At 43.9% G+C, this 27,563-nt stretch overlaps 1 protein-coding gene across 1 annotated transcript; it reads right to left on the bottom strand.

The window, feature by feature from the left end:
- Nucleotides 1–5,810: 5,810 nt before the first annotated feature.
- On the bottom strand, nt 5,811–17,915 carry LOC135168474 (homeobox protein Hmx-like). Its single transcript, XM_064132689.1, has 3 exons — nt 16,356–17,915; nt 8,535–8,806; nt 5,811–7,322 (listed from the first exon to the last, which is right to left on the bottom strand). Exons 1-3 carry the CDS (start codon nt 16,898–16,900, stop codon nt 6,532–6,534), a joined length of 1,608 nt encoding a protein of 535 aa, XP_063988759.1. The 5' UTR covers nt 16,901–17,915; the 3' UTR covers nt 5,811–6,531.
- Between the last annotated feature and the right edge of the window lie 9,648 nt (nt 17,916–27,563).

Below are 27,563 nucleotides of genomic sequence, written 5' to 3'. Positions count from 1 at the left end.
AGAAAAGCAGAGTGGATGAACAGTTCTCCTCGGATCTTTTTTTCTTTTTTTTTCAGATCGTTATCGTCTCACGCATCTCGCTCGCGCAATCGCGAGAGAGAGAGAGGGAGACGAACTGTTGATTGAACAAGGGAAAGAGGGAGTTTTCAACAAAACCCGGGGGGTGGGAGAGGGGGTTGAAGAAGCGAAGTGGGTGTAATTAACCGAGCCGCTCTTCGCTGGCACTTAGATCGAATGCGGAAACAACTGGCAACTACATCGGGTCATGAGATAGATGAGACGAGATTCCCAACACGACACTCTGCCTCATACATTTACTGTAAGTAGCGCAGTGGGAAGGAGTTGGAATAATTATTTGAGTGAATTAAATTTTGTTTTAATGAAGGCCTTTTTTAACGGGAGTTCCATTATCAAATGAACTGGACGAGCGATTTTTAAGGGCACTTCGGAGGTACTAATGTTATTTTAATGGTAATTTTACGATCGGTTGGTTTTTTGTTTTAATTGGGTATACGCAGAAAGAATATAAATATTCTAGAAAATTTAATAACATTTAATAATTTAATAATTTAATTTCATTTGATAACACCGACTGCACGGAGAAAATAATTGCGTAACTGGTTTGTACTTTTTAAAAAAATTTTCTCCCCCTGTGAGGGCGACGTTTTCAAAATTTCTCTTATGCAATTCAATTAAAATTGAAGTACGAAAAATTGTTAATAAGAATGTAATACTTGATCAAGTGTGTCTGCCCCATAAAATCCTCTTATCTATAACATCCCCATCTTCACTCTCTCCTGTCACTTCATCCCCCGTTCCCTCGGTGATTGTGCGCATAAGTCTTCACTCCCTAATCGGAAAAAATAATTCCCGGCCATTTACAAGGGGGCACAACAGATGCAGCGAGAGTGTCCCTTTGGTACCCTTCGACTTCTGCTTCAGCCATGAGCAAGAAGTGAAAGACCATTGGGAGACCGAGGGGGTAGTGAGCTCGTCTCTGGGGGTTATTTTCAGTCGATTATCCGCTAAATGATGGGGTCAATGGAGAGTGCGGTACACCCCCCCCCCTCCCCCTTTCCCTTCATTTGGTATATACTGGACCCTGGGCCAGTTCATGAGGAGAAAAAATGCTCACTCAATGCAGTTATGAAAAGGGGAATTGTCTGTGTGTGTACCGGATCGGTTGAGCGCGTTTACGTTTTCTCGTTTCGTATACCATTAGATGAGTATTTTTTCTCCTCTGTGCACATTCATGGCTTTCACCAGCGAGCAATGGATAAGCGTCGATTGGATTCGACGAATTCCCAGTTGCAGTAGGATATACGCGAAATAAAAAAAAAAATACGCGGCCGTATTCTCCTGTCTCCTCGCTGAATTCTCATTCATCTCTCTCAATTCTCTCTGTATATCTTCGTCCCTCACGCACTCAATGTTTTTGTAATACTCTGGGTGGAAAAAAAAAAAATTACCATAGAGAGAACAGAGAACGAGATTTTCCAACGTGAGGGCTCTCTTTTTCTTTTTACGCTGATTGGGTGAAAATAAAAAATGGCATTAAAACAAAAAAAAAATTGAAAGGAAAAAGGACGATAACAGCCCTGAAATTTCACTGGGATATGAAATAGACAATCTTTTATTACTTTTTGTTTTATGATTTTTTTTATGGAGATTTATGAAAATGTTTTGGATGGTAGAGTTTTTTTTTTGGTGGCCGGATGCTGCCGAGTAAATTGTGATTTCAATGACCGAAATTTCGGTGATGAAACGGTCTATTGTGGGGCACTAAGGGCAAGAGGTGCGGGGAAGGGGGAAAGGGTACAAGCGTTGTGCTCCGTGTCCAATATCGGTGATCCCTTTGCTGTATGATTCTGTGCGGAGAGGGGGAGTGAGAGAGGTTCATTAATTAATCCAGGAGGAATGGAGCATGGGTGGGCTCAAAGGAACCCCCTTCTTGCCACATGCTCCTCGCTTCACTCCATTCATTTAGTAATTTCACTTCTTTTTGATAGGTTTTTGCGTACGTTCAGAATATTTACTCCTCCTCTTGTGATAACATCCGAGAGATAATTAATTTTCTAATTGAATGTATTGTATTTGTATTTCCTCTGGAATTTTTTGGGAAAAATATCTCGCTGGGTAATCAATTGCCTGAAACTTCATCGGCGAGTATTGAATGTTCCCTAAAAAATAACTGTTATTTCAACTGGGAGATCGCGGAACAGGCCCGTAATTAAAAAAAAATCCTCTCCATGTTCCAACCTGCAGCATCCACCTAGAATTCCCGAAAACGGATTATGATTAGGCTCTCCATTCCACCCATACTCTAAACTCGACTTTGCCAAACGCGAATCCATCCCCCAATAACGCGTGTATACAAAACACGTGATATATTTTTTTTACACAACAGCAGTCTGTACGTAGCCGTAAGGAGGGTCGGCTTAGTACTCCAGCACGTACTCTGGATCTCGACTCAGCGCCCGGATATCGAATTGCTTTTTTCAACATACGGTCGCGAGGAATATCGAATGATGTTGGTACACATTCAATGTCCGTATGCGTTATCGTCGGGGGAGAGAAAAAAAAAAATAGCAGAACTTTACGTTCACTCTTTTCACCATTGCCCAGCCGTATATGCGCCCTTTTTTTTCGTATACACATGGTGCGTGGGGGTGGCATGTAACACACAGGAGAGAGGAGTCATTCGAGGCGCGGTATAAAAGAGCAAGTGAAAAGGGAGAGCCTCTTTTTAATCTAGCGACGATTCGCGAATACCCACCACCCTTTCCCCCCTCCCCCCCTCCTCCTTTCAACCCCCGCCTGCCTTCTTTTCATAGTTACGTGCTTAGTGCTTATGCCCATTGACTGGTTTTTTTTTTTATTCCGTTTTTCATGTTCTCTTCCTCTCCTTGGCCCCTTTGGTCCCTTCGTGATCTATTCCGCCCTTCCGTTTTTATTTTCCCTTTTTCACTTTATAGGTTTTTGTACGAAAAAAAAGCCGGGGGAGCCCCACACATCGTGAATCGCCCGGGCTCCGGTGGAGGGATGATATTAAATGGCTGTAGGTGTGGGGGTGGGTGGGAGGTTTTTTTTTTTTGGTTGAGGTTGTCACTTGGCTCTCGTGGGTGATGTTGACGATCGAGGGAAACCACTCGAAAGGATATGGATTTTGGGGGAGGAATTGTCATTTGCGGTGGGGGAGTGGGTGGAATTGTAATTGGTAGAAGGGGTGAGGAGTGCCGGGTATTGGGTAGGGGTGAGGATTTTTCTAAATCAGAGACTGAGATGTGATTAATAACGAAAGTCATTGAAAAAATAATAATTTCTTCATCGTTTCATTTAGGTAAAGAATATTTTACCAAAGTTAATTGTTATTATTTTTTGGAGTGATGATCATTTGTGGAATATTGTTTCTTGGAATATTTCGAGACAATATAATGGTCAACAAAATTGATTGACTGATAAAGCCTCTGACAAGAGGATTGATTCTATTTTCGTGGAATAATTACTCTAATGGAGTGCGTAATTATTTCTGACATGTCGACTGGGGCGTGACTTTTTGGTTTTTCACCGGGGGTCATGATGAACCCCTCGGACGCACCTTCGGCTTACGACAGCTTTAACCAGTGACGAAAACGATGGTGAAGAGCGATAATGGAGTGCTGCGATAAATTAAATGGAAAAGAGTGTTATAGAGCGCGTGACCCCTTCGAGCGTCATCTGTCCGACTCTGGTGATCTTCTCCCTCGGTTAACATTGCTTTTTAGGATCAAAATCGGGCTACACAGATGGTGGGGTGTAGCGACTATGGTAATGGTAATTAAACGATCAATTGGGGGGGGGGAAATTGGGAGTAAATTAGTTGTTTGCGTGTTGTCAATATTTGGGCTTGTTTAGATGAATTGATTGAGTGATTTTATTCCCCTCTTTCAGAATCCCTCGGATGAAAAAACCCCCTGCGGGTAATGAAAAATAACATTTTTCACGAATGCCCATGATTTCAATAAAATGAAATATGAGATTGTCCATTGTTTGACGGTTTTTTTTCACCAAAAAATCGATTTCATCAAACTAGCTCCATCAACATTGAATACTTGTCCAGTAGGAGCCCACAATTTTAATCATATACAATTCCATCGTCCAAAATACCCCCGACAATGTTTAAAATCAATGGACAACCCAGCGAAATTCAACCGCCATAAACCAATGCCACCAAAAAATATTTGCAGTAGGTACATTCGGGTCTGAAACTCCTTCAATCGTATTAACCGACTCTGACCTCCTCCACCAATCCCCTCAAGTTTCCTCTAAATAAAAAATTAATTCCCTGTCCTACCCCGCACTTTATATCCCCCAAAAAACCGTAAAAAACATATTTTTTAGTGCTCCCTCTTAAAAACCTCCTGATCCTTAAAAAATCGTAGGCATCACGTTATTAGGTGATTTTTCTTTGGTCTCAGGGATTTGACAAACACGTTAGTAACACGATCATTACCCGCACTGTATACATCTACACTCTACACTAGAGTACAGTGAAAAGGGATGCCAGTGGTGCGCAGGGCCAAGGGAGAGGGAATATGGCCTTAACGCGAGGGCACATGGCGCTCTCTCGAGTTTATTGTCATCCCCTTTACGCGTTAAATTACTCCGGGGCACGATACACGCGTTAGGAAGAGGGCGGTGACGAGTGAGAGCACACGGCGAACACCACAGTAAGCACATGAGAGAGGGGTTGAAGGGAGGATGTAATAGGGGCGGGGGGGGGGGGATGAGAATGAACAGTACTGAAGTACAGAGAAGAGAGCCCCGCAATTCGACTCCAGATTGCCGGGGTGACAATGCTCCGAGGCAAACTTTCGATCCGTTGACAAACTCGATACCTGAGCCCTCTCCTACCTCCCCCCTTTACCCCCCCAACCCTGCGTCACCCCATCCCCACAAATTCTTAGTTTTTCTCCAGGCCCCAATTTCCAGAAGCCATCGATTGCACTCATCGGATTCGCAAAATATTGTTGTTAATAAATATTTGTCGAATGTCAAAACGATTGGAAAATGAATCACTGAATGATGATAACAGCGTTCCCTTAGTGGAAAAATAAAGAATAAAAAAAGAAAGTTGAAGAGGCAAATGAAATATCAGAGGGCTGATAATTGCAGTCAAAGGGACCGAGATCATTCATTTGTCACTTGACAACAGAAGGACTTTGAGGGAAAATGATTGAAAGGAGAAAACTGGGGAAAAATGAGACACGATGAAAGGGCAGGGGATGTACAGAGGAGAGGAGTGACGGGGGGATGAAGTAATCGTGCTCTTCTCGTTTCATCAATTTTAGTGAAGTAACTAAATGGAGAGAAGAGGGGAAAGTGTTCTTGGATTAAGTATGAAGGGTGGGTGTGACAATATCCGCGGCTCGACAGCAATTTTCAGCGAGGCACCTCACCGAGTTGTATACATCCGAAAAAAGGTAAAAAAAAAACTAGAAACGTGTGATTCTGATTCCAACGTCGACCGACAACTCCCAACGGCTTTTCGAGAGGTTACGCGACACCATTCGGGTAGAAAGAGCTGCGGAGTATGTGCTGATGGTGGAGAGGAGGGGAGGGAGAAAGAGAAAATGCCTGTGGGTGGTGAGGGAAAAGACGAGCATTGCCTACGTGAAAAAAAAAAACAATATCGACGGATGAAAGGGCCTGTGTCGTTTGCCGTTAGATCAAGAGAATGAGTGAGATGGGTCGAGGGTGAAAAGTGAGACAGGAGAGTGGATATAGGTATAGGTGTGCACAGGAAAAAGCGATGGCGCGCGACACAGGGTGAGAAGTATGAGAGCCAGTGATTGAAGTGCATGTACTTATGTTTGTCCTCCCGGTGTTACTTACTCAACGGATTTTCAAATACCCTGGGATGGTCTTAGCACTGTGTACAGAGATCTTGTGTTCTATTGTCGATGAGATGCTCCCCCGTGGTTTATGTGGTAAAAGAGAAGTGCAGTGATGGTAATGTCTGATGTATTTCCAGATGAAGAGCAAAAATATGTTGAAGATGTGGGAGTGAAAGGATAGATGATTCATCCTCTTTGGTATTTGTCGGATACGGAATTTGCGCGCATCAATTTGTGATAGATTGAAGGGTGGAATACAGAGGAATGAATGAATTCACTGAATTCGCGTATATTGACACGTAGCATCGTCTTTTATTCGTCAATATCAATAATATTAGGACAATCGGGCAAGTACGAATCGTTTTCTTTTTTTTTTCTTTTTTTTTTCATTTTTATTTGCTCCTGTCTGCTGATAAGCGGTGCGTTGAATATCGCGCGATTAATCCACCGTTTCCTTAAATCATCATATTTATATTATAATTACAATATTAATCTTTATTAACACAATTAGCGACATAATGGAATTGTTTTTCGTTCATCATCACCACGATCATCATTGATGGATTCACATTGATGGGGCAGCGAGAAATCTCGTGTATCGTGCATCAAGCTCACGCTGACTCAGTGCACCAGGACGATAGAGTGATGGAAAGGGTTATTGGGATGACTGAGCTGATTGGGCTGAATTGGGTGGTGGTGGTGGAGGTGGTGGTGGTTGGGGATGTACCTGGTGTGGTAGTAGGGAATGAGCTTGCACGTGGGGTGGATGATGATGGTGATGATGATGGGAGTGATGAGGTGAATAAAATATTGGTGGTGCTGTTGTACAAGGTGCACATGATGTGCCAACACCAACAGCTACACCAACCGAATGTGTACCAGCACTGGGGACTGGCAATTGATTACTCTGGGTTGTCGATTGTATCGATATTCCACCAGCTGTATTACTGGAATTTGTTGAATTTGGCTCGTGATAGATAATTGGCACGCGTACCAGCCGCTGTGCAGCATGCGCCATATTGGCAGCCTCCAATTCAGCTGCCAATTGACGTTTCCACTTGTTTCGTCGATTTTGAAACCATATCTTCACTTGGGTCTCAGTCAGTCTCAATTGTCCAGCTAATGAGGCGCGCTCTGACGATGATAAGTAACGTTTACACTCAAACGTGTGCTCCAGCTGATAGACCTGCGATCTTGAGAAAACAGTTCGTGTCTTTTTTTTCCTCTTGACATTGTTGTTGTCGTTGACATTGACTTGTACACTCTGTGAGCCACTACCACTTCCACCAGTTGACGAGTGACCACCACCTGGTGATTCACCGTCACCATCACCATCTGGCCCATCGTCCACATCACCGAGATCATCGTGACCCTCGTCACCACTTGACGGACTCCTTCCACCGCTGTGAAGACGATCGTCAGCTGGATTGTCATCATCCAATTCCTCTGTCAACATAAGATTTACACAAATCAGAATGATTTTCCCAGTAGGTCAGAAGCCATAGGATTTTGTTTTGATACAAGTTTTCAATGCGAAAGTGTGCAATCAAAGTTGGTATTGACAGAGGATGAAAATCAGGGAAAATTGTGTGGTATCGTGAGGCCGAGTATTAACAGTAAAGGTGGTAGTGGGCAAAACGATCGGGTAAGGCGATCGACGTTGGTTTGTCGTTGACAGAAGCCCCCCCAAATGAAGCCATACCATCGGCTATTCCACGCTTCTATCTGCAAATTCCCCTCACCCTCGCATACGTATAAGGTTGTCCCTCATCATTCGTCTCACTTACACACACACACACACACACACACATCCATTTATGCTTTGCAGTGGCCCTTTTTGCAACACTGTCCCTCCTAAATTCCACCCCATTCTAACCATTTTGCCTTGTATCACGCACGTTAACCGCCAACACATGAAAAAAGAACCCGAGGGACAGTGAGTTGGTGGATAGCTACCCCTAAAAATTTTAATCACACCCATGTACTGGCCGCACTGGTGGTTTGTTAGGAAACCAACCTCTTTCCCTTCAGTACCTATAACCCATAGAAAACCGAGAATACCCAGTGTCTGACTGGAAAACTCCTGTGAACTTGGCTGGATATCCCTTTACTCCTTTCTCACTCCATCAAAAACACGAGATTTATATTTCAACAGACTCTCGGTTTTTAGAGTACAAGAGCCATACGAATTACACCAGACGTTTTATGGTGAGACAGACTTTTGGGCTTTCAACGTAACGTTTGATGGTATTAATTTGATTTTTATCTCTCTGAGTTTCGTGGGAGGTGCGCCATGACTCAAATTCACTGGAGAGACACCAGATGTTGCTCGGGGATTTAATACCATTTCCACCGATAATTACGATTACGGAGATAATGATTCAATGGCATCAAAAACACTGATATTGGAATAATTGAAATGACACGACGAGTCAGCTCTCCTCATCCCACCAATACCTTAATTAAACCTAACCCTGTTCAGTTCACCGATGGCAATCAGATGATGATAATCGCATTAGAGGGCACGAGGTTAACCACAATATTGACACACATTGATTACCTCATTGACTCATTCCTCGATTACCCCAAATGAAACGTTACTATGAGTCATAATGGCTGATGGACTGGAAAGCGAATGCTGATTAGTCGTCTACCAACCTCGTTTGAGATAGGATCCAGTGGGTGGACTGACACGGCTGAGTGACCCCACGTCACTCTGGGAATGATGCTCCAGGCTCTGCAAACCATGCGTCCATGGAAACGGCCAGCCTCCATTACCGAGAAGTCCGCGAATGCCGTCGGCCTTCGCTGCCTCCGACTGACATCCAACCGTCGGCAGTCTTGCGTGGTGGGTCTGCTGTTGAAGGTGATATTGCAACTGCGCCGATGATGAGAAAAAACTACCAGGTATTGGATACAACTGCGCTAATCTGGAAGAATTAAATGAGCCGTTAAATGAGCCACTTTGGGGAGTCACGAGAAACAGAAAATTTTTCATTCAAGTAAATTTACTTGACAAAAGATTTTTTTTTCACGGTACGTTAATCGGCAAAATTATCGCCTGTCAAAGTGGAAGTGAATAAACATCAAATGAAATTATCAATTTCTCATGGGGATTTGATTATTTCTCAGAAAATAGAGATCGATTAACTACATAAAACGAACGGTCGCTTCTCATATCTAGTTAATCCATTCAATAAAACAATTAAGTCTCGATAACCGACGAATTCTCCATTTCCATCAACGATATACCTGTACACAAAAGTAGGCATGATGTATGTGTATGAAATTATCCGTCAAAAATCCGGCCATCGTCAATCGTTGAATCAGCGAAAACGCAGCGCACTCGAATATATAAACCGTTAATTTGTAACGAAGCACCGGGGTGTATTCGATTAAATATTCAACCCATGTCTGGTCAATACTCAATGGAGCATGCAACGAATCGTTAACAGAGTATCCGGTTATATTTTTCAACACACGTATAATCTATAGTTGTACCTCATCCCTCCTGAACCTCCTCACAAAATCCCCGGCCGTTTTACGGAGCGCAAACTAGCGTACAATTTCAGGTGAAACGATGAAATCTGCTCCATTCCAGGTATAGCCATAGCTAGCCTCTATACACATACAACATTCGTGATAAACCAGAGAGGAGGGATCGATCCAAAAAGCGAAACATGGACGCTTCGCGCTATCGCGTATCGCCATTGACCCAACCATAGGCTATTATCTTTGGTAACACAGTGTTTATATGCCAAGCTTCTATACCACCACTGTGGCCACTTCATCCAATATACAACAATTTACCTGGGGCCAAACTCTCCAGCATCAGCTTAGTCCATCAAAGTTTGACCTGTCAGCAAAGCATACCCTCACTTTACTTCAGAAAATCGACTTTTCGACGCAGGTTCGCCTCAAATTATTTCATTTGTTATCAATTTAATTATCGCAATCCCTCGGTAATTACGAGTGTCGAGGAAAGTCCGCGATTTCGAATCAAAATGACGCGACAATCCCGTAACATTCTCACCGAGGCACGCGGCCCTAATTTTCGAAAACACCCTTCAGGGGCTTTGAGTGGTGTACGGTATCTCATATCGGAAATGTTGCAATTTTTTTTTAACTCAGCAAATCCGACGATTGGACGCAACGATTGCCAGGAAAATGTGGGTATTAGGTAAGTAGGATAGGATCTTCGAGGCTTGCACGGAGGTGTGTTGAGGCTTCGCGAAGCCCTACAAAAATGTTTCCCCCAGTTTTTTTTTTACCTCTACTCTTGTTAACGTGAATCGGTTGTACACTGTTTTTAGACAAGCGAGAGAAAAAGAGGAGTGATCGGTAACGAATTCTCCTTAGAAATGCATTGGGTCCGCTACCTGCTGCGGACACGTCTAATGCACAGTGTGATTTGATCTCATTTCGTCGCCCCACGGTTTTTCCTGCTGTTTGTCCGATGATTATCGGCTTGTCACCGAGGGTGGGCCCTGACGCCACTGGAGAAAAAGAGACTGCTTTTTTTTTTTTTTCTCAAGGCAGAGAGTGGAATGGAAACGATCAGGAATTACGACAAGCAAACACCGGGGGGAGACACAAATTAAGAGCTTTAAGGATCCATTCTTGGAATGAATGGAGATGGAAAAAAGTGAGATGGTGGAAAATACAGAGGGGGGAGGGGGAGATTGAAATGGGTTAGATGGTGGATGGTATGGGTGGAAGTGAGATAGCTCTGTGTACTTGTGTGCAGATGCCCCGGGTGAGATAAAGGAAATCTGACAACCGTCTGTTTGTAAGCAGCCAAGAGAGACCCAGGGCAGGTACAAGGAGGTTATATATACTTCTTATTCTCTTGGCGTGCTCCTTTGCCAGCCCTAATTCCACACCCTGTCGTTGTCGTCCCCTTCTTCGATGTCTTTCTAAGGCTTTTTCGTCGAGGGGCTCGACGGATTCTGTCGCAATCCCCTGGATCATCACACGTCACGAGATTTGAGTTTTCTTCATCATATTTCCTCTCTCGAGGTAAATTTATCCACTCAGAGAGATCAATTAGGGGTATCTTTTGATCAGGTTACCCGGAAAATTGAGATGATTATTTTGGGATGGTCAGGGTACATGGTTACTTCAGTAAATACGTTGAAATGGTATTTTGAGTTGTGGCTCAAGTGTCGGAGTTAAAAACTTGAAGCTCTTCAGGGATTTCGTACCGCTGAGGAGAGCCCTTCTACGGCTTTTTCAAGGGCCAAAGTGCTCAATCGATCTTCACGTTCTCGGGTTTATTGTTCGTGCGTTGCTACAGATGCAGTTGGAATAATGCTGAGGTACTTCTCAGTCTTGACGCGAATCGTCAGTGCTCGGCTGTGATAGAGGTACCTGGAGGGTTCGCAGATTTTACAGTGTAAATAAATGTTAAAAATAATATAATTGTTGTTTTAATTGAATCGGTGAATAATTCACTTCTAAAGGAGCGAGAGAAATCAGAGGAAAAATGAAAAAAAATCGTCCGGGCAGGGTAATCTCGGGCGATTTTTTTTTTTGAAAATACTAGTGCTAGCGTGGAACAAGCGACGCGATTTCAATATTGACAAGTGAAAATTTGATGGAAATCCCCATAAATTTTACTTGAAGTCTGAGTGGATGTAGCATAACAACACAACAGCTTTTCACAACGGGTGGCTTATGATTTTGTCCCACTACTCCTACTAGAATTTTTAGAGAAAATTTCTCTCGTGTATGTGTGATTCCCATTTTTTCCCAGTTTCGCTAAACCCGTAGCGTATTTTTCTTCTTCAGGTAAATATTTGGCGTCTCACTTCTGGACAAATGTCCTGAAGGTTCCGTGAAACCTTAACAGAATTTTATTTTTCTACAATTTCCTATTTGTAATTATTTCAAGTACTCGTTCTAGATATTTTAATAGACATTTCTCTGTGTAACTAACCTGTCGACCTATTGTTTCCCCAACGGAAAATTCAGGCTCGTTCATTCTACACTTGATAACTATTAACTAGCTGTACAACTGATACCCAAACTAACAATATTTCTCTCCCATTTGCACGTTCATTCGTGGTACCACAGCATCAGTTGTTAATGACTGCAATTCGATACATCAGAACAGATTCACGTACAAAATGATACGCAGGCACTAGTTTGCCGAAGGGGCCGATGAGTGTTTGCTAGCATCAATAGTTGAATCAGGGAACTGGATAAACCAGAGGATGAGGAGTTTGTAGAGTGACGTAGACGAGTTTCGTGTACATAATCAAAGCCGCACTGGGCGGAGCGACGGAGGAAGATTTTCTTGCATTTGCACGATTCACTAAATCTGGCAATCGTAGCCGAGGCGGTTTTCCTCCGGACAAAGGCCATTCTAAATTTACCCAGTCGACTGTATTCATTTTATTTCTCAATTTCTCTCCCTCCACTTTAGTCGGGCTCATCGGGACATTGATGTAACGCAATAAGTTCGTCTTCTGACGTTTTAAGTGCAGAATAATTTTCACGAGTTTCTATTATCGACTTGAGGCAGCTCCAGGTTGAAAATTGAGAGATAGATTTCTGTGATGCGACCAATTACATCCATTACGGCCCGTTTCATCCGGCATCCCACATCGCTTCCAAGACTCATCGGCAATATTGCCTGAGTGGTTTCCCTTTCAAGTCGGCTTTTGATCTTCACCCAAAAAGGGACGAGGAAAAAAAAATGATATGAAGAGGAAAAAGTTGAAAAATGATTTAGCTATTGCAATAAACAACGATTTTTCGTTGTCCAACGATCCTCTGTCTTGGGGAAAGAGGCGAGCTTGATCAATTATTAGCTCGGCCGTTTGCTGAGTCTAGCTATTTTTCAGAGGGCCAGAGGGCACTTTGATCTTCGGCTAAAGTTCTCCCGCATTTTCTCTCTGCTTCAGTCTTTTTTTTTTCTATCGTTTTTTCTTGTAATTTCCTCCGCAATCGTGAAAGTACCTCGACAAAGTCCAGCAGTTTCTGCCCTAGCCATTAGGCCAGTGTACCATTGCATTTGGTCGGAAGGAAAAAGGTCGGGAAAAGAGGATATCTGGGAGAAGCGGGACTTACTGGACGATAGAACTTCAATTCAGAACCCTCTGAATTATAAACAATACGCCGAGTGGCTGGATAACTCAATCCTTTATCCTCGTTTTGTTCCCTGCTGCTTCGGGTTTTGGTTTTTTTATGATAAAGGCCCTCCAATCCGCACAGCGTTTGTCTCTGTTACGCGTAGTTGACTCGCAGGTTGACATCTAGAGTTTAATGCAACTGGCAGACTTGGTGATACTGGGATCGTTGATACTCGTGACGGAGAGGGGACGGAAAACACTAAATGGGGTTTGAAAGTTATGGGAATTTTTATTATACAGAGATTGAGGAAAAATGACGATGGAGGTGAGGATTTTCTATGCAATTTTTATGGATCGAAACCGCATCCCCGAGACTTCCCTGACGGGAGGACTTGAAGAAATGTCTGCCGACCTATCTGAGCTCATGATGATCGTAGGAATCTTCCAAGACATTGAGAAATAATATTTTTTTTTTAGTGAGACACATCCGATTGGTTGTGAAAAATGTCTGAGAATATCTGGAAAATTTTCATCAAAGTTCTGGGGAAAAATCAAGTTCAATTCAGTTCAATAAAATTGATTCCCCTGTGAATCGAAGTCGAGACATTTTTTAATGTCGATCCTAATCTTGAACAGGATTAACTAGTCAGCACAATAGTAAAGCTCATTCCCCCACTCCAGATTCGATACATCCACAGCGGCATTGCGTATTCTCCCCCGTATTTCGATACATCTCTCGTGGTTCATCGAAACATTTCAGTTCATCGGCCGAACGATCATTCACAATGGGCTTTATCATGCGACCTCGGTGCGGTTCCTCTCCTTTTCATGTGCTGCTGCACGACTCAATCCAACACTAATTAACGAATCATTCATTTGGGCCGGGCTGTAATTAACGCAAGCGAGTGCCTATCGGTGGGATTAGCGAGTGAATCTCTCTTTCACCGATCAGGGTGACATGTACCGCTCTACCACCGTCAACTAGTATAATAGTGATAGACTCTCTCGCGGCTGAATACTCCCGGAATAATGGATTTCATTGAATCGATGTTCAATAATCCCTCCCTCCCCCTGGGTAGTATTCGAAAAAATTGGCTGGAAAATTGCATCAATCATTGAATTATTTCGATGACAATATTCAGGCGATTGGGATCCTATTATTTGAGAATAAATAACAGTCCCATTTGTCGGATACAATTTGTTGAAAAATATACAAGCGGATGTTTATTTTATTTTCAACATGAGATGGGAAATTTTTCGATATTTCATGGAGTGCAATTTAACAGAAAAATCCTTGTGCCAACACGAGCGACGGGGGAGAGGGGGGGGGCTGGTAAAACTATGTAGGGGGAAAGAATCTAGTGTTGACACTGAAGATCTTGTTGACAAAGAAGTGATTTTTTTTTCTGCGTTTTGGAAAAAAATCGCAAATTAAAATATCGGAAAATATTGATAATTGGGCGAGTTTTTTTTTTTTTAATTTTTTTACGGAGTTCCAAGTTATTAAATTGCCCTTTAGCATGCTCAAGATTAATTTTTTAACAACGCAATATGATATCAAGTCTGGCTGAATGGGGCCGTATATCTAGACAACTTTGAGCAGCACCCGGTGAATTTAATAATAAATCAGCAAGAAGTTGCATACTTCCTTCCTTGCGGAGAGGATGTAAGGGGCCATGCTGAAACAAATGGACAGATCTTGGGATGATGAGAGTCGGGGAAGGTCTCACATATAAGGAATATTGCTGGCAAGCACCAGAAGGGTGTAGTAGTTTGAGTCCTCGGGGGAGTCTTACGGCTCCTTAACCTACACCATGTGAGCGCCCCACTCGCTCATCTATCCATTATGTAGGTCCACTCCTAATTGATTCTCTTTTTTAACCCCTCGTATTCACTCCAACCGACTCACTACTCCCCAATTTTTCAGAATATCTTCTCGGGTTTATCAAAGACGCCGAAAAGATTACTGAAAGATAATCCGATGATTTTCGGGGAGAAAACGTAATTTGAGGAAGTGATGGAGGAAAATTGCGAGGATCGGGTTTCGAGATTGAACATCGGAAAGTAACGTTCAGATGAATTGTTAATTCAATGAACCGAAGGAAATTCCTAATTTCCGGATATCGGCCGGAAGTTAAAAATTATTCTTGTTGATAAAAGATATAACAACTTCTCCCCTTTAACTACGTCAGGACAGAATTTTTCCGCGAAATTTCAACAATAAAAAAAAATCTCGATGGAATGTGGTTTCAAAAAAATAATGTCACTCATATTTATACCAAAGATAACGAAATTCAGCCCCGAATAATCAAAGTAACCCCCTTGAAACCTAATAAAATGGTAAACGGGTGGAAAACAAGCAATTTGGCGAGGCATAACCCAAGGGTGCGTCACATCGGGAGGGGAACCAAATGACAAATCTGATAAAATCATCTGCAACCCTCGAGCACCAACATAGCTATGTTTCCAGGGTGTTATCCCGCTGACATCCTGCGGCTCGCATCATCCCGAACATCTTGTGTCCTCACCCAGCATAAATATCCCCAATCGGCCATCCTCCCCCGGCAGCGGTGAGCAACGAAAGCAAGAGAAGAGGGTGGCCACGCTTGTTATTAAATGAGACAGCCTAATAGGGCCATTACCAGTACTCTCAGTCCCCCCTCTGGTCCACTCCACCATAATATAATTCTTACCGCACGCGCCATCCCCCGCACTCCTGCTCCCTGTACGCCCCCTCTACAATCTTTTTCTTCTCTTCATGGAGTAACTAATGCAGTCCATACAACTTTGGATAGGTATATCGAGACACATCTTGCACACGCGCCCACGTACGAGATCACACGATAGATAATGTGGCATATTGGGTTAAACTTAATGATGGTAGACTACTCTTTGCGGGCGGAAAAAGGCCTGATGGGCCATTGTGCTTAAAAGCTTTTTGCCTGATGTAGGAATTTTGGTTGGTTAAGCGTGTTTGGAAATATTTTGGGGGTTTTGGGGATTAGAATGAGCACGTGGGACTATTCAGTGTTCCAAGCATTTCCTCGGCAGGACAGGATTGCCCTATCATTCCAATCTTCAGTTCATTTCAATGAATTTTAGATTATCAATTGATGATTTATCAAACACGTGTACATCAAGTACAAATGTACGGTCAATATGGATTTTCTACAATTATTGAAAGCAAAAGTAAATGATCATTGAATGCTCCACATTCAATTTTTTACGAGTTTATTATGACACCGAGTGATAATAAATTATTGCAACATAAGGAAACTGCTACTGCGAGACTTCGAGTAAAGCTCTTCATCTGTTCCAACCGACTAATCTTTTAATGTGCAGTGGATTATCTCCAGTCACTGGCCAACATGAAAAAATTCCAAACGACAACCACCAATCTTACCTAGCTAATAGCGCCTGATGTCCCATCAAAGAATTAACAGGATCTCCAGCCTGCGCAAAGCCAGCTGGAGGACTAGTAGCACTCGTCGCCCAAGGAATAGCACCAGGATTACCCCTCGTCTCATTGCCACGACTGATAGGTGACCTCGGGCCCCCAGGAAGTATCAACGAAGTAGGCGATATCATTCTGCTCTCCGACGGCGACGAACTGTGGGACATTCCAAGTCTCTGTGAGGTCGTTGCTGGAGGTGGTGATGCCCTGTCACCATCAGACTGTCGTTCAATTGACACAGCGGCTGTTGCATCGGCTGTCGGTGATTCTGGTCTACCGAGTATACTCGATATACTGAATGACGTATACTGGGGATTACATGCCGGTCTCAGCGCTGCTTTTCCAACGTCAAAGCTGAACGGATGGCTGCCAATACCGCATCCACCTTTACCATTACTTCGTTCCTGCAGCAACATGTCAGCTGGTGTTGAGCTACTCCTTGATCCCTCTAGATCTTCAGCTGATACCACCTCGATATCAGTCTCAGCCGACATGTCCTCCTCCTCAGTGACGTTAATCACCACCCGCTCCTCCGTCGGGTGGTGGTCAATCTCCTTGTCCTTCACTTCCACGACCCTCCCGGCTCCCGCCGTCGGGAACAACACGCGTCGAACAATCTTCGTTTCGTTTATTAACACACAATCGATGAAAATAAAAATACTCAATTGTCCTAGATCACAGTCTGATAAACGTCAATCACTTTGTTCTCTTCAGCCTATGTCTTGCATATCATCAAAAACACCAGCAATTCAACAACTTGTTCCTCGACAAATCAACCAACCGTCCCATCGTCAACCTCTCACTATTGTTACTCAAACACCGATGACGGAAAACTGACTTTCCAGGTAAACAGTTTGATACTGTAAAAACAAGGATATGAAAGGTGGTGGTAGGTCGCCAATTGAAGTGGCCGATCGCTCGATCGCGGTTCATTCGTAAACGATACTCGGAACAAGAAGATGATAGGAGACAAGACACTTGAGGTGGGCCAACCCCTATGCTGGGATACATACACACTATCCCCACTACAGCTCCATCGCTCGTTGGTGGTTGTAACTCCCACCCCTTCTACCAAGCTTTTCCCTCTATATCGCGTGTTTCCCGCTACTGTTGGCGAACTATTCACCAACAAAAACCCCACCACGAGCTACTTCACATACACCAAATGGCCACGGGGATGATGTGAGCGTGTAAACGATTCCGTTTTCACTATTTTGTGTCACTTTGTACTTATTGGCTATCAGTGCGCACCCAAGATTGCCTCATTGCCTTCCTCGATGATCACATCTTACCATCAGTAATCGATTAATCGACGGTGTCATACACCAACACCACTGATAATTAAATTTAATCAATTACTAGCTTTGGCAGATCCTCCGGTGGTTCCTCCGTTAGCCCTGGAATAGCCGAAATCTATAATAACTCACGATGGCGCTGTGCGCGTCAACCCCACGAGGTTCTCCAATTCTCTCGCGAGACCATCCCTTCCTCATCGCTACAGCCACCCCTCCCCCCCTCCCAAAAGTGACAGTTGGAAAACACCTCAAAACCCCGTTAGCACCACCGGAGTGTCTCTCCGTGATGTCCAAGTGCCAGCGACAATCGTGATCTCCCAGTCAGCGATCAGTGGATGAACTGCCACCAGGAATACCACCGAAAACCGCAGGTCACTTTCCTCAGGGAGCGGGGGGTCGTATATTACACCGGGTACACGCACAACGATAGCCTCCACGCACAAATACACAATCAGAGTGAGTAGATATCCAGCGTCAGTGACAGCAACCACTGTATGAGTTTCGCTTTTTTTTTTCTTCGGAAGGGTTGATGGGTGAACACAACTACGTGAACAACATACACAACCGCTGATTCACCAACACTGTCAACTGACAAATACACACACAACAGTGATTTCTACTTTTTTCGTTGATTTTTCAAGTGTGATAGGGTACCACGTACATAACAGTGAGATTCTAAAACGGGGTGTTTTATAACGGTCCGAGTGAGATACGTGACGAAAACTGGAGAGGCAAAAGAATGAGAACGAAATAGGCACGAGAGTATTTTAGTGGAGAGCGGAAGGGATGGCGGGAAGAGTGGAGGGGGGGGGGGCACCGTGAGGGGATGAACTGCTGTAGCGAGTGGTGTATGCATGAGTCTCCCTGGAAGTTGGTTTTTCGAATGGAGTGTATTAGATCTCTGGGAGTGTTGGTAAAGAGAGACCTCGGTATGGAGGGAGAGAAGGGTGGTTAAGTGGGGCGGAGCTTTGGTATTGAAGGGGACGGCCACCCTCGATTTCTCATAGGGTGGTGGTTGCGATCGATGGCCTGTACCGAGTCGCTACGCTCAGGGGTAGTTTACAGGCTCGACCAATGGCGTGCCACCGCTCCTTAATTCGAAAGATATAACACTGTACGAGAATCATGCGGTATGGTGGGAGGCCGGGGGGGAGGGGGGTGGATGGATTAGAGGTGGGGAGAGGGCCGCGGGCCCGTCCCGTGCCACGCCGTGTTACTTATCCATTATAACACTCCAAGATCTTGATTTAAGCCTGCAGCGGCGGTGAGCTTTTAACCAATTAGCCTTTATAGCTCACCACCCCACTACCCCTATCTCACTCACCCCTGTTTCTTTCTTCGTTTCGATCGACCATCGCAGTTACCCTCACAACTATCGTCTCTCGTCTCTCCTTATCTCTCTCGCATTGAATGTACCAGAGTAACTCGAGGAATTTCCCTTCATCCCCTACCACCAGGGTAGTGCTCATTGCGCAGAGTTGTTTTCTCCGTTGCTCTCTGTCTTTTATACGAAACGCGCGATATACCCACCTAATCTAGCAGTTCGTTCTCTTCTCCGGAGGCCACTATGGCTTGTGAGTATACACGTATTTTGCCAACGTCCGGGTACTTACGCCCGACCTGTAGCAACGTACTTATCCCTTCTATCCTCACTCACATCAGGCCTTCTCCTTCTCTATTCTCAATCCTCACTTCTTCCCCCCTTCACCGCTCCCTTACTCCGTACGTTCTTCGCTGGCTTTTCCCTCTTTCGTGGACTCTCTTTACTTCCCCGGAGTGTTATGGCGAGTCACTCGCGAGAAGAGGGCGCACGACCACATTACTGACGTACACCCACAGGAGAACCTGCCCTGACTCTCCCCTCCGATGAATTATCTCATTCTTCTCTCTCGTCTCGAAATGATGGGGACGCGGGAGGGGGTGCTGAGGGGGATGATGGTGGGTCCCGACTCACTAGCCGATCTAAGTAGATACTTACACATGCGGCTGACTAAATAGCCGCAGTGGGAATTCTCCGACCAACCGCACCTCCATTTTACTGCGGTTTGGAAGTCGTAGCTGTTGATGTGCATTTAAATTTATTTTCAGGGGGTGCAGATGGGTTTGAATTTTTTTTTTAATGAATATTAGTAGTGTTAGTCGAAGAACGTGATAGGGGGCATAATAGACCCCTTCGTCTTGGCGTGACAGGCCCATTCGTCGGAAAATACTTTTCAGTCCTTGTAGCTAAAATTATTAAACATCGTGTTCTGCCAAAAAAAATCTAAAAAAATCCCGTTAAATAAATTCCACCATTTTCATCGAATATTCAGGCATTCTCCATCTACCAAAACCCGGAAGAGAGTGATATCTACTAAAAAGTTCGTTACGTCATGTTATCGAAAAAAAGCCCGAGGCCTCTGGCGGAGTACATTCGACTTCTGAATATTTTTTCGTTGTCATATACAGCACCGAATGAGCAAAATGTTACCAACAGTTGCGACGAAGAGGAAAAATTGACGAGGTAAACGAGCATACGAAGCAACGAGTGAGACAGGAGAGAGACCAAGGGGGTGAATATCGAGGGTGAAAAGGTAACGAGAAACATGGACGCCTGGAGGCACGTCCAGGCAACTGCGGAAGCCCCCAGTGAGCGAGAATATAAAAACCCACTTCGGTTGAGTATAATGAGGTTATTCCGAGAGCACCGTCCGATTTGGGGGGAGGGGGGCATGACAATTCTACGGGTAAAATATATTTCACCAGATACAGATAGTCACGAGATTTTGAACAATTTGTCACTCTCCCCCTACCGCTTAAGAGATTTTCGAGTGCTCTTTGAAAAAATAAATGCTCGATCGGTTTTTCCAACATTATGTTTATTGGCACCGCTCTGTGCTGTAATACTTGGCCATCGTGAAGGTCACGGACGAGTGGATAACCAAGAGAGAGTGCTTCTGCTTTTTCCATAATAAAGGGAAATGGAGGGAAAAAAAAAGAGAAACGGGAGCGATTTACTTTGTGCTTGGCGCGCGGTGCGTTAAGAGGATTATACGCCTCTCTAAGAGGTAAGTGGTGGGTATATGCTTCACTTTTCACAGGGCCAAGTATTGTTACCTATTATCCGATGTGATTAGTCGATGATGCAGGTAAAGCTACCGCAGGGGGTCCCCCATTATGCCGCAACTCTCGAGGCTGGTACACGATTTTTTTTTTTTTTCATGTTATTCTTAAACGTGTGGCAGTAAACAGTGAATGGGGAGAACAATGGGGCGATCTTGCGATTCTTCATTCTCAGTTTTCTCAGTTCAAAAATACCGCCCAGTGGACGCCAACTGGGAATAATCGACGAGGGGCGGGAGGGAAGGGGGGGGGGAGATGGGGATAAAAAACATTGAAATGCTTTTCTTGTTTCTTTATCGTCGATGTAACAAGGAGAAAGAGAGAGGTTTTTCGGGCATTTGCATGGGAGGACGAGGGGAGGGGTGGAATGCAGAAGGCTTCACCGCATAGGCCAATCGATCGTGGAAAATTGTTGCAACTAATGGGGGAGTTGGGGTAAATGAGAATATAATTTTTTTGAGAAAATTACAAGCGAATTATGAGATTCATATAAAGTCTGTGAGGGGGTTGTTTGTAAAATCCGGGTGGGGAGATATTTTGGAGGAAGTGGAGGAGAAAAATGGCGGGTAAAGATTGAGGACCTGACCTTTTCGAAAAGAGTAGATAAGGCAGTATCAGAAAAGGGAAAAGCTGAAAAGCTCTTAATGATATCTTTTCGTGAAAAAATACCACGACAGAGATGACTATTCATCATATGCATGTCTATTTACCATCGATAATGATGATAGATGACACGTGTATTTTCGCGTCAAACATAATCTACCATAAAATGAGGTAAAAAAGGTTTGAAAAAAAAGCGGAGAAAAATGTGACATTGACGATGGTAAACAAGGTAAACAATGGAGGTATAGTGAACCCTGAGAATATACTAGGGATTGCGTTGGAACGTTTAGACAACAAACGATTAACGACAGGCAAGCCAGGAGGGATTCCCAAGGTACAATGGACGATGGGTGAAGTTAAAGGGGGAAAGGAGAGGAGGAAACAGAGAGGGCATACCAACACCGGCTGAGTGAGCGAATAAGAGGCTAGAAAGGGGTGGAAAATAGCTTCAGTCCTTCAGCACTATACCTTACATTATATAAGCTACAGTACCGAGAGCGACTAATTACTCGACGCGCCGTTGAGAGTAAGCGAGAATTAAAAGGGGGTCTCTGTCTGAGTTTGTCGCGAAATGTTTCTCATCCTCTCTCGCTGTTAGCCACGGGGTAATAAAGAATATAAAAGTATATCTCATCCTCTTTTTGCCTTTCTAATTCTCCTCTTTATCCCAGTGCCTGACTTATCCACCCTCTCACCCCCTACCCAACCCCCCCGACGTTTTCCTCGGCACCTTGGAGGGAATTTCTTTCACGGTGACTTCTCCAGCGTTGAAATAAAAAAAAATTCAATGTGGAAAAAGTATTAAATCTGAGGAGATGAATCCGGAGGTCTCATTTCTCGTTAATTAAAATGTAAACCAGCACTTATCCTGTGAAACTTCTCAATCTCGGGGGCTCTTTAATTTATTTTTCCCCATTATTGTAATCGCTGAAGCAGCTTCACTCACTCTCTCTCTCTGACTCTCTTGCTGTGTTTCCTTTATTTTCATAGATTAAGGATGATGAAAAATTGAGGTAAGAGGGTGATGTTGTCGACTTTAGTTGAATATAAACGGGAAAAATGTGATTAAAATTGTTGGTAGCGGAGTCGTGGGGGATTGTCAGTGAGAAATATTGAAATAATAACATCTACAAATTGAATTTGAATTTTATTATTAATTTTATTAATTGTTATTGGTTCTTTTCTCTTCATATTGTATATCGAAGATAATTGACCATTTGGCAACTTCCTCCACGCCCGCAGCAATAATATTTTCATCACAGTTCGCTTCGCTTCCAATTCGAAATGAAAAAGAGAAAGGAAAAAAAATATTTTCCCGTTTTTCATCTCCATCAACTCTGGATTTGCGTTTTGGGGTTTGTACCCGGGGAAACTGAGCGAATAACGAGAACGAGTATCCCTTATGGTCGTTGAAAATGGAGTCCACGCCCGTAGTCATTACTTTGGGTGTAGGTGGCAGAAAAAGCCCATAGTGAATAAAAAGAAAGGGATTTCTTTCACGGAGAAATGAAAGTGTATAGGTCTTGGTGTGAGCGTCAAGCGCGGAGGAAGAGAGACCTTAGGAAAAAAAATACCCTGAAAATGAGAGATATGCAAATGAGAAAGGAAGCATAAGTAGTTCGCCTTTTTCTCCATACCTGAAATGAAACCGCACGTGAAAATAGTGAGATATGTGGAGGGAATGTGGGCTCCAGTGATGCTCGAGCGAGTTTGATGTTCCTCGAGACTGCGGAGCCTACTCGACACCTTTTCTTATTTGTCTCTGTGCTGGAAACCTATCTAAATGCTCCCTTCCTCTGCACCCTCACGGAATGACAGACTGAGAATGGAGGAAGAATGGACGAATATAAATGTGGAGATTTCGGCTCTCTTGAGCAGAAAAATTACCACTTTCCCCGACAAAATTAACATTAATTTCGATGGAGAGAAATTTTGATAAAAATCATTCCACGATTCCCTCCCCAAAATAATGAGTTATTTCCTCATGTCTAGGGAACGAAACTTTTCAAAAAATCGTGCCCGGAAAAAACATATGACTTTCCGATGTTATAATTATTCCCCCAGTCTCCAAATACTTCCCATAACAACAAACTTCAGCCCCCGAACCCAATTACCCATTCATCGACAGTGAAATGAATGAACGTCTGTTCGTCCCACCATTACCCCCCTCCCAACTATTACCATAACAATCTCCCAAACTATCCCAAGTCCCCCCTTCCCTCCCCAAAAAACTCCAACCGGTATAATATCATCTCAGTCTCTGGATAACCCAACCGGGAGGAAATAATTATCCAACAATCTACCATGCATTACCCCCCCATTATCCTCAACAACCAATGCAACCCCCCCTCTCATCCTTAAAAAACATCCCCAAAGAAAATATTTCCTCATTCACCAAACGTAACCGAGCGATTTCAACTGGAGAAGGCTAATAAGCACGAAGCAACTTGCGCGACTCGATTTCAGGAAGCGCTCACCGAGTGCATTGTTGAATACACCGACTGTAGCTTCCAAAGTATATGAGATAACGTTGAATAAAATTTCAAGGGGGGGAAAGGGAATACACATAGGAGTGGCCCCCGACAATGCCAGTGCGACGAGAGTGGCTTTTCATTTTTTTTTTCTTTTTTTTTCTCAAGAGCCGTTGGCTGGAATCGGTGACAGAAGCCGATCGATCGTGTCGCCTCGCTTCAAAGAAAAAACCAAGCGTTATATACCGCTTCCCCTCCCGCCCTTCGCCCCCTCCCCCGCGTGCATTCTTTCCCGATTCCCTCATTGCAAAAGAAATAAAAAAAAAAAAAAACAACGTATACTGGATGGGGGTGGGAGGTGGGGTAGCGGTTGGAATAGTGGCTCGGTACCCCGGGTGCGACATCCAGCTAATCAGAAAATGTAGGAGCGCTGGTAGACTAATAGAGAGTGAAAAGGCATCAAATAAACAAACAGCGGACGCGGCAGTGGCGTCGCTGGTGGCTTGATGGGGGATGAAGAGGAAGAGAATTCGGGGGGACGGGGGGATGAAGAGGTAGGAGTGCGAGACGGCGCTCAACGCCGAGGTTACACTGGGCCGCGGGGGGAAGGGAAATGGCAAAAGGGAGTAATGGGGTGGGGGAGGGTGGGTGGGTTGGAGGGAGGAAGATATAAATAGAGTGGGGAGAGGAGAAAAACACGGTGAAAACGAGTTTCGGTGTTGCTGAACGTCCGTGGTAGCGCACGGGGTGAAGGGGGGTAGGCCAAGCTTTTTGCGAGAAAGTGGGAGTGAGAAAGAGCCGAGTGAGACGATGTTGGAGGGGCGGAGAGTTGAAGGGAGATGACGAGTGTGGTGAATGGGGTGGGGGTGAGATAGGTCTATTAGGGCTGGGTGTAGGCGCCGCCCAAGCTATTATAGAGGGTTGTTTCATTTTGCCCCCCCTTACTCCACTTCTGGCGCATTTCTCTCGCCTGTTATATATATCCTGCGTGAAACTAACGGTGAATATTACTCTGGTGTGTATGTGTGAGACCAGTGGGGCGGCGGGGGGAGGGGGGAGGCGGTAGGGAGATGACACGATATACTCGCTTTTGGGCTTGTTGTACTGTCGTCTGTATTTACAGCATATAGGTAGTCTCGGTTTGAGAGGAGCTCGTGTGGTGGGGCTCTCACTTTCTCTCCCTCTCTCTCTCCCTCCCTCCCTCCTCCCCCTGCATTCTGGGGCTCGGATAATCGTACATGTGCGTGTTACGGGGGTTGCAAGGGAGAGAGAGAGGGAGAGGTACGTTTGATGGGGCCGAGGAGGGAGAGGGAATTTAGCGGCGGGTTACCTTGGCAACGGTTGCGCTCGCAGGAGATGCCTTTAATAGGTATCTCCTCTTTGGTTAGCTAGATGTGCTCCCTACGGTTTCTCTGATGGTGGTGGAGGTAGCATGTGTGAGAGGTAACTCACCAGGTTGACGGGAGTTACCGAGGGTTTGTTTGGGATAGGTGGAGAGGAGACTTATTTGAATTTGATGGGCTTGGTTGTTGGGGATTTTTGGCGGGGTTGAGGGGGTAGTGAGAGAAGGGTGTGGTTCATTTCAGTTGGGGAATTGGATGGTTAATTGATGGGGTATTGGTGGCGGTGGGTATTAATTAGCTTGTTTATTCAAACTGTTTGGTTTATGGGAAAAATTGGGTTTGCTGAATTGGTCGATTGCGCAGGGGTGGGGGGGGGGGGAGGGTGATCGATTAATTCAGGGGAAATGCGGGGACTGATTGTGGGGGTGGTCCAGGTAATTTGGTGGATGTTTCGTGATGCGGCTTTCAGCGATTTATTTGTGAAGCACGGGTTTATGGACGATAGGGGAAAAATTGTCGTTGCCATCTCGATCCATGAGTACTTTTGACCTCTCCGATTGCAGCAAAAAGCTTTCTTGTTGATTTTTGTCATGTGAGAGTTTCGATGAAATTTCAGAATTTTTTATGCTCATCGATGGTACATGAATGTAGATGTGAAAGGAATGAATTAAAATTATTCAATTAAATGTTTAATTCTCATCCTGAAAATCAATGGGGAGTAATAATACATTAATAGGGATGAGATTCCACAGATATTTTAATAAATTTAAAATGCATGATCGAGAGTGTCAATTGTTTAAAAAATTTATACTCTCCAGTCCTTCATTCCACGTTGAAAAAATAATTCATCTCACTATTGGTTAAAAAAATAGATGAAATTATGATTTTTTTTGAGTTAGAAATTTATTTATTTATGTGAGTAGCATTATTTTTAAACAAAATTATTTAATGGAAATGGAGAACATATTTGTGGGTGTAATAAATGACTCCTCTGGATTCATAGTATAAATTTATGTTAGACGAGTGTTGATTGTTAATGATGATATATCATTCCTTTTATTTTTTTCCTCTCCCCAACTCACCATTTTTCCACGAGGTCTGGAGTTGGATAGAAAGCGTTCTCATATTCCTGGTGAGAGACGACAGTGCAAAGAGTATATATGATGAGATAACGCAGTGTCGTTGTTGGCTGGATGGAGATACATTGGTATGCATTTCAGTGACGAAGCTCCGGGGTAAAAGGTGGACTGCGTGATGTGGTGGTTGGGGCGGGAGCTGGGTGGGATAAGCGTGAAAGAGAGGGAGTGCAAAAGGAGGAAAGGTGAAAAAAAAAAAATAGTGAGGGTGAGTTACAGGAGGCATTCGTCGGTGTACAGTGGCGACAGCTCGTCTAAATGCTAATAGCTTTATCGACTGTAACTCAAAGTCTCGGATTTCGAATCTTAGCCGACGGTGCGGCCAACTCGGAGGGTTGCAGACACGCGCGTCTACCACGTCGCTTCTTCAATTTTCTTTTTCCTTTGGTATTCTTCCGTTGATTTTTTTTTTACCACTTTTTTCTTTTGTCTTGCGGATGGTATTATACCGGAGTTATGGCACTGATATGTTTCGTAATCACATCGGGGACATGAATTTATTTATTTGATTTTCTTCAGACGAATGCACTGACAGATGAACTTGTGTTATTAATGAACTATCGTCGAAACAATCACAAAAATCAATGAATCGATGATCAGGGGGATACGATAAATTCTCTGAGTTATGCTCCCCCTGCACACGAACCAAACTATCTACTAATAATTAAGAAAATTAAACCCAACAATTTAATTTGATTTAAAAGTCATTGTCTATCATGAAAAAATTTACCAGAAATTTAAATTTCTCCCCGAGGCAACACTCTTGATTGAATGGAAACTGTCTGCAGTTCGGGCAAACAGTTTCACGTTGATTGTGGGGACGGTGGAGTGCATGAAACACCTGGGGGACACTTGTGTGACTTCACGAATCGACGAAACCGGAAAGTCTCAGTTTACTCATCGTCGAAGACTACGATTACGAGTACATTATGAGGAATCCTATTTCATGGCTTTTATGTAATAAGTGGAATAGCTGCTCAACACGGAAGTATTATAAATTTACATTCGTAACGAACGAGCTAATAAATTATCGAGGTCATCCCTCCAGTCAATTAACCCCATCGACACCTCCTTTCCTCGTTACAAGTATAACAAAAAATTTAGCAGCAAAAATAGCTTCAATTTTTCCACTCAAAATTACAATCATGTGCTTGAAAAAATTCGTAGATCATGAAATGTAACGATAAAAGACAGACATGTTTATCCC

This window comes from Diachasmimorpha longicaudata, chromosome 13 (genome assembly GCF_034640455.1).
Source record: "Diachasmimorpha longicaudata isolate KC_UGA_2023 chromosome 13, iyDiaLong2, whole genome shotgun sequence".
NCBI lineage: Eukaryota > Metazoa > Arthropoda > Insecta > Hymenoptera > Braconidae > Diachasmimorpha > Diachasmimorpha longicaudata.
Note: the sequence above shows the minus strand (reverse complement) of the source record. Positions and strands in the feature narration are given on the sequence as shown.

Bases quoted from the DNA above. Each gene is read 5' to 3' on its own strand.
- LOC135168474 (XM_064132689.1), bottom strand. From the start codon at position 16,900: ATGTCGGCTGAGACTGATATCGAGGTGGTATCAGCTGAAGATCTAGAG. The intron at 8,807-16,355 runs GTAAGATTGGTG...TAATTCTTCCAG, and splicing joins CATCAGGCGCTATTAGCTAG to ATTAGCGCAGTTGTATCCAA. The intron at 7,323-8,534 runs GTTGGTAGACGA...TTATGTTGACAG, and splicing joins TGGATCCTATCTCAAACGAG to AGGAATTGGATGATGACAAT.